Source organism: Vespa velutina, chromosome 4, assembly GCF_912470025.1.
Source record: "Vespa velutina chromosome 4, iVesVel2.1, whole genome shotgun sequence".
Classification (NCBI taxonomy): domain Eukaryota; kingdom Metazoa; phylum Arthropoda; class Insecta; order Hymenoptera; family Vespidae; genus Vespa; species Vespa velutina.
The window spans coordinates 252,412-259,688 of record NC_062191.1 but is presented as its reverse complement, the minus strand read 5'-3'; the positions used below and the strand labels follow the sequence as shown (position 1 = coordinate 259,688).

General features: G+C 34.2%; 2 protein-coding genes across 7 annotated transcripts in view; one reads left to right on the top strand and one right to left on the bottom strand.

The window, feature by feature from the left end:
• Window positions 1-2,235: 2,235 nt before the first annotated feature.
• Window positions 2,236-5,586, bottom strand: LOC124948690 (cdc42 homolog). 2 transcript variants are annotated; one of them, XM_047492665.1, is made up of 5 exons: window positions 5,132-5,586; window positions 4,509-4,708; window positions 4,308-4,417; window positions 4,032-4,229; window positions 2,236-3,949 (listed from the first exon to the last, which is right to left on the bottom strand). In XM_047492665.1, the coding sequence occupies exons 2-5, from the start codon at window positions 4,684-4,686 to the stop codon at window positions 3,944-3,946; spliced, it is 492 nt and encodes a 163-aa protein (XP_047348621.1). In that variant the 5' UTR covers window positions 4,687-4,708; window positions 5,132-5,586; the 3' UTR covers window positions 2,236-3,943. The 2 variants fall into 2 exon arrangements, with proteins under 2 accessions (XP_047348621.1, XP_047348620.1); XM_047492664.1 differs by having other exon boundaries at window positions 2,236-3,953; window positions 5,132-5,560.
• Window positions 5,539-7,277, top strand: part of LOC124948689 (cyclin-dependent kinase 2-interacting protein-like) — a 5,523-nt gene continuing 3,784 nt past the window's right edge. For 2 of the 5 annotated variants that reach the window (XR_007100801.1, XR_007100800.1), the window contains exons 1-4: window positions 5,554-5,780; window positions 5,969-6,195; window positions 6,410-6,518; window positions 6,587-6,807. Coding sequence is in view for 2 of the 5 variants with exons in the window: in XM_047492663.1 (XP_047348619.1) it covers window positions 5,714-5,780; window positions 5,969-6,195; window positions 6,410-6,518; window positions 6,587-6,783 (600 nt within the window). In the remaining 3 variants the exon portion in view is untranslated. Of the gene's footprint in view, window positions 5,781-5,968; window positions 6,196-6,409; window positions 6,519-6,586; window positions 6,808-6,946; window positions 7,265-7,277 lie in introns of those variants that run through there. The other 3 variants (XM_047492662.1, XR_007100802.1, XM_047492663.1) reach the window with 3 other exon arrangements.

The following is a 7,277-nucleotide window of genomic DNA, read 5'->3' as shown; positions in this document are numbered from 1 at the left end:
CGCGCGAATATATATCCTCGTCCAGTTAGAGCTCGAATTCCGTATTAATTAGGCAGCGCGACAAGGCGAAATTATGGAGGTACGGTAGATTCATTAAATTTTTAATAGTCGTTATAAAACCGGTGTTGTGTACGCTGGAGGACGCGCCTACTTTCCGTACGTCTAGTCAGAAAAGACGAGAAAAAAAGTATTTTCGAAATAGTTTCCAACTCTCAAAGTACATTTTTTATATGAATATATAAAAAGGCATAAGCAAGTGTAAGAAAGAAGATGGAATCTACCTCTTTGTCAAGCCCTGCGGAATGGATATTACTAAGGATGTAGAATTTCGTCGGGGTGGCACGTAGAGAAAGGACATCGCGACGGGTGACTAGAATCACCTCGGCCCGTCGATTCTATCTCGAGAGAGAGAGAGAGAGAGAGAGAGAGAGAGAGAGAGAGAGAGAGAAAAGGAGAATCCTACACGAGGAGGAAAGTCCAGGATGGGGGCGCCCCCTTGGCGACTACGGCACGGATCTCGCGCCATTATTCAGAGGTATCGTGCTGCTGTTTCTACCGCTAGGAAAGTCGGCATAAAGCAGCCGAGAGGACGAACCTGGCCGCCCATCGTGCTCGCTTCGAATACCCGCGTAAAAATGACTTGTGTCAACGTGCGTTCACGGACCCCCTGCAGCTCCATCGCCACCACCTGGCCACTCGAGGATCTTGTTTTACAATGACCAAAGAAAAGAAAGAGAGAGAGAGGGAGAGAGAGAGAGAGATCTGGACCATGCGATACAAAGAGCCTTGCATTGTCATCGGTCTTACGATTTATTCGATCAACTTTATTTGTTAAAGTTAGTTTAGATAAATTATCCTAAAACCATCTTTCGTTTCGAGTTTGATTGCATGATTCTTGCATGCAATCCCAAGATAAAGGGGCCGACTTTAATAACTCCGTAAATAATCGGACGTTTCCCTTTCTTGCTCTCTCTCTCTCTCTCTCTCTCTCTCTCTCTCTCTCTCTCTCTCTGACACACACACGGGCGCGCACGCGGTCATCGATTCGAAAATGATTAGCGATAATGTCAAGGGAGTAGAGGAGGCACGTTCGCGATACGTCCGTGACTTCTCTCGTCCGATACACGATTCCACCTAATTGAAATAACCACAGAGTAGTGTGCCGAGAGAGTAAGAAAAGAGAACTTGCAATCGGCGAGGTGGACGATGATCTCGGAGAACGATCGTGGGCGATCCACGTCCGGCGATATCCCATCGAGATCGTCAAATGGATGCCTCCCGTCTTTCTACGTTTTCTCGGCAGCCTGCATTTCCGCTCGCACGTGCCGGTTCGTCGAGGGGATTACGAACCCTTCGCGTTGAACCTTTCCAATGATTCCTTCTCCTCTTTCGACCATTCCAAAGCTTCGAGCATTCGAAAGAGAACAAGAGAAAAAGAGAGGAACGATCGTACCAATGAAAGACCGAGAATCAAATCACTATCGTCCATACCCATCATTTGCCACTGCTCCTACCTTCGCAATCTTACTTTTTTCCATCTTCCACACTATTTTTGAACCGAAACTTTCCTTTCCGACAAAGACGTTCTCCGACTCTTATATTCGAGTTATCGCTTTTAAAAAGCTAGAAAAAATTATTTAAAAATCATTAAATTAGGAAAGGAGACAAAGAGAGGGGGGAGGGAGAGAAAGAGAGAGAGAGAGAGAGAGAGAGAGAGAGAGAGAAAGGGATAGACGCATAGGGGAGTTCGAAGCTGATAGTAGATTTAATTGTAATGACCCGAGATATACTGAACGTGATCCGTACGATAAAAAAGGAATAAATCCTCGTAGGATTCCCACGTGAATCGTGACCGTAAACGAACGCTTTTACGGTCCACAGTCGATACGTCGCTCCATCATAGATATATCTACCTATGGCTTCCGGGGTAATCCTGAAGGACCTACCGAGCGAGAAAGAATAATAGACTATCCTATGATAAAATACAGAGACTACGATACCTGCCTTCTAAACTAACTCGCAAAATCTCTAATCTCTCGATGAACGTTCTCTATCTTCGTAACGTTCTAACAAATGTTCTTCGATGAAGACTCATTTTAGAATGGCCGCGGCATCTCCTGCCCCTGTAATTTATATTTAAAACGTATCTACAAGATTATTCACCTAAATATCTTATTTAAATATTCACCGTATTTTTGTACCCTCTGATTGCGGGATAGTAAATAGAAGTTCGTGTTACATGGTATAAATATATTTATGCGAATAGTTTTTTTTTCCTTTTCTTTTTTCTTTTAATACGAATGTGTCTACATATTCCGACACAGTACAGTGCTAATAAATGCAATTATCTCCAACTGGATTCATAGTGTAAAAGTCATTAAAAGATTTCTCACGAAATACTTGTTTTAAGAATTAGTAACTTAACGTGTGTCTATCGTGACTTACCGCACGATTTTAATAAGATAGCTGATAGTCGTTCGAATAGGAGTAATAACGTACCATGTCCTTCAACGATAACCGATCGTATGTATCTCCGTCTTTTTAATTACGACGATATAAAATACGCAGTACATAAAATCGAAAAACGATGGAAAAAGATGAATGGTTTATAGTAAAAACTATACACAGTTCGCTAATATCTTAGACATGTGCACAGTTCATACATCTGATTGATAAAATATCATTAATCTTATAAGATAAGAGTACTGTAAATTTTCTGTCGTCGCTTATTTATATGATAACACATAACGATAATTTGCAATATATTAAAAAATAGGTTCGCATCGCTCAAATGTAATTTAAATTGTCCAAGAGTTGGAGAAGTTTGGCTGCCAAACTTAGCTGCCATACGCGAATCGTCTAGAACAATTTTCTGATGTTAACGTTTGCTTGCATATTGTTTCTTTAATACGTCAGATACGGCAGATATATATTTTAATAACGTACTTATATGCAAGAGAATCGGAGCGTCTCTTAGCGTTTCCTTTCTTCTTCCGATGCCCATGTGCGCAAGGCCGAATCGACTCGTTCTTTGAACTTTTTGACGTTCGTCCGAAGAGATCGTCGATGCTATGATTCGCTACGATTCCCTCATACTATGCCAACAGATATCTTACAGACTCTTTATAAAACTTTAAATACCGGCGTTCATCTTTAAAAAATAAACCATTGAGTTTGAAAATATTGTCAAACGAATAATAACATGATGGATTTTATAATAAGTTTTTTAAATTCTGACTCTGTGTAATACCTTGCACTTTTTATCAATACATCAACTTGATAGGACCAATCGTAAGATAAAACAAGGATTGGCATATCTATATTAGTTAATGATTTTTATCAAACTTTTTCTCAAAAGTCGAGGATGTTAAAGGTGCAGGTATATTTTTTTTTTCTTTTTTTTTTTTTTTTTTTTTTTTTTTTTTTTTTTTTTTTTTTTTTTTTTTTTTTTCGAAATAAAAAGCAAAAAAGAAAAGAAAATATGTTCTTTGTGCTATGCATCTCAACAAGGATTATCCGATCTTGTCGACTAATTGTTAATTTTATTTGAAGGAGAAAAAAAGAGAGAAAAAAAAAAAGAAACAAAAAGAAAAAAAAAATAAGGCCAAGACAAAAGATTATTTTATGGAATGTATACACAGATGAAAATAGTCAAATGTAGGAAACGCATAGGCAAACCGCAGTTGTCGCGCTCATATAAGCGGCTTCTAATACGCCCCTCCAATGAATACTCCTTTTTACGTCGTAGAGACGTTAGATTTCCTCCTATCGTTAATCTACTACAGAGGAGATAATCACCTGATACATTTTAATGTTGTTACTTCATAGTCAGGGACACTGTATTGCAAAATCAGTAAAATGCTTTACAAAAGCATACACCTTCTTTTCTTCACCGGTTCTGGAGGCTCCAATGCTGCCAATATAGCTTCGTCGAATACATTTTTTAAACCTTTCTAAAATAAACATTTAAAGAGATCGGTACGTGGAAAATTCATGCAACATAAATTCGACTTATTTGCAAATAGGTATACCTGTGTCAGAGCGCTACATTCTACGTATTTCACAGCTTTGAGCTCTTTCGCAAGTTTCTCTCCTTGTTCCGCTGAAATAGGTTTCTGCTTATTTTTTGCAAGCTTCTCTATAGTAGCAACATCATCTCGTAAATCAATCTGAGTACCAACTAGGAGAAACGGAGTCCTTTGACAATGATGAGTTATTTCTGGAACCCACTGTAACAATAGTTTCAATTCAATGTCCCAAACGTTATACGTTGTTTAAAATGCGAATATACATTTTGTAATAGTCACCTTTTCTTTAACATTTTCAAATGACGATGGTGAAACAACTGAGAAACAGACCAGAAATACGTCTGTTTGCGGATAACTTAAAGGTCTAAGTCTATCGTAATCCTCTTGGCCTGTGATATAATTTTAATTCAATGTATATTTAAACCGTCCAAATAATGTTGCTTATAACGTTTAACTAATAAAATCATTCGTTGTCCTTACCAGCGGTATCAAATAATCCTAACGTATATGGATCACCGCCTATCATTACCGTTACAGCATAATTGTCGAAAACAGTAGGCACATATTCTGAAGGAAATTTATTTGTCGTATATGAAATCAAAAGACAAGTCTTTCCCACAGCTCCATCTCCGACCACAACACACTTTATTGTCTGCATCTTACTCTCTGCTCTCTATTTCCTAAAACATTAACGTATAAACCTTTTGTTATGAAGATTCTGGCAAATGCTGTTTTTCGAATGCTTATATACTCTATAAGAAATAATAAACTTATTAAAAGATATTAACATTATACCGATCTAAATATTACATAGCGAGCGCAATAATATCGTTGCAAAAGTCATTGCTCTTTGATTATTGAGTAAAACGAAACTATTGAAAATGCTAAAATCCACCAACGAGTGGATCTTAACCTAAACTCAACATACATATGTATGTGCCGTGTCAAAGTAACGAAGATTTTCTAAAGAATTTTCACGAATTCAAACACAATACGAATAGTGCGAAATATACGAATCGTTGTCGTAATTAAACTAGCAAAAATATACAAATTATAAACGCAACTTAAAATGTGTTGATAAAAATGTACAATGAATGACTTACCTAGTATTATACTATCGCCATTAAAGATTAAGACCACAAGCTTCGAGTATACGTCAAGAAAACCAAAAGATGTGAGTGCATTTAACGCGACAGATCTTTTTTTTTTCTTTTAATTCTTCCCACTTATCATAACAGTCTCAACACTTGTAACTTTTACGGGTTCACTGCCTCAGAAGTAAAATTTATTACAGGCTTGAAAACTCCCAATTTTCCTTTCGACTATACGCCCGCGTGATATTTGAAATTTTTTAAATCTTATCTACGCGATTTATACAAAATTATTAGTTACGTCCGAATATATTACTTTTCTTCAATTGCCAAAGCGGCCCAAAGTATTTTTTACAATTTTTATCTTTGAACGATAGAAATGCTTCGTTAACAAGTAACGTTATAAACGAACATAACCAAAATAACATTTTAAATTCAATAGATGGCAACACTGTTGTTAAACTACTGTAACTAGAACTGCTAAAAGAGAAAGATGATTAAAACGTAATGGAATGTAATTGAACCTTTTTTATATTGCTCGAGTGTGTTATAATGCATTTTTAAAGCATTATTAGTTTTCTGTCACATGACATAATGGATATATCAATAGGAATAAATGATAAACGCGCGATAAAAGTGGCAGTACAACCTCTTAATTCTAGTAATTTGATCTCTATATATATGTATATATATGCGTATATATATATATATATATATATATATATATATATATATAAAATTATTTACAAATTAATCTCGTCTATAACTTATTATCATTTATAATTTACTGTATTGTAGACGAATATTCGTCCGTATGATTTAATCTAAAACCGATACCATTATTCACAGCGGAGTCACCATTTTCAAAATCGTTAAAAGGAAAAAATTTAACTGGAACTCTTCGTCATTTACGAGATTTAGCAGCTGATGTTCATGGGATTGTTCAGCAGTGGAATGATAATACTCTTGAAGGAATTAATATTTTAAAATCTATAATACAAGAAAAGTCCAATAAAAATTATACCGTTCGATTACAAGATTACTGTGACAGCTTAGAGGAAATTTGTCGTACCTTGGTATATTGTGTTTAATTATTTGTAGAATATATATATATATATATATATATATATATATATATGTATATATATATTATATATAATGTTATTATGTATTATATATATATATATATATATATATATATATATATATATATATATATATATATAATGTGTTCAATGTGTGTATCTGTGTATATGGTATTAACTATCGTATATATTTTATATGTTATAGAGTAATCTAGTAAAGACTTTGGAACAAATAGCACATCAGATAAATGTTCTAATAACATTGGATAAAACTGCAATAAAGTTATTTACAACTTGGCCGATATCAGCGTTTGGTATAACTATAACTTCTAGATATTTTCTTATAGCATACAATATTTTTACAGCATTAAATATCTTGTAGGACGTACAGTGGAAGTAATATATACTACATATAATAACGAAATGCAAATAAAATACAAAGTTCTTGAAAATATTGCTCATTGTCACACAGAGCCACAAAAGATGTTATATCTTTCTGCATGGTTACATCAACCTTTGTTACCTAAAAACGTAACAATATTATTAGAAGCAATGCTCACAGAAACTGGACATAGATAACTATAAATAATATATACAAAACTAGTAAGTATGCTATATTTTTACTGCACGATATTAAATTTCCATTAATTTTTCGATTTGAAATAGGGATTATACATATAATAACAATAGACAAGAAAAAAAGATGTTCCTTTATTTTCTCTTTTTTTTCCTTTTTATATAGATATATTCGCATAATTTTTATAACACAATTAAGAACATATTACTTATATAAATAACTGATACCTGAGATCATGACAAATCGATATAAGTAAAATTATAAATTAATGGATATGTTACTAACCTTTGCTAATGCACTTAAACAAAGTGAATCTGTCTTAACAAAGTGACTTCACATCCTTATTTTGAAAGTTTGCAAATAAAATTATTTTTATTCTCAAATATAGTCAAAAAAATATTGATCCATTTTTTCAAAGAATATTTAAATCAAATATGGTCTCAAAAATAACTTTTAAAATATTGATGTAACGACGAAACACTTTATATATAATATA

Bases quoted from the DNA above. Each gene is read 5' to 3' on its own strand.
- LOC124948690 (XM_047492664.1), bottom strand. From the start codon at position 4,686: ATGCAGACAATAAAGTGTGTTGTGGTCGGAGATGGAGCTGTGGGAAAG. The intron at 4,418-4,508 runs GTAAGGACAACG...ATTATATCACAG, and splicing joins AGGATTATTTGATACCGCTG to GCCAAGAGGATTACGATAGA. The intron at 4,230-4,307 runs GTGACTATTACA...CTATTGTTACAG, and splicing joins TTGAAAATGTTAAAGAAAAG to TGGGTTCCAGAAATAACTCA.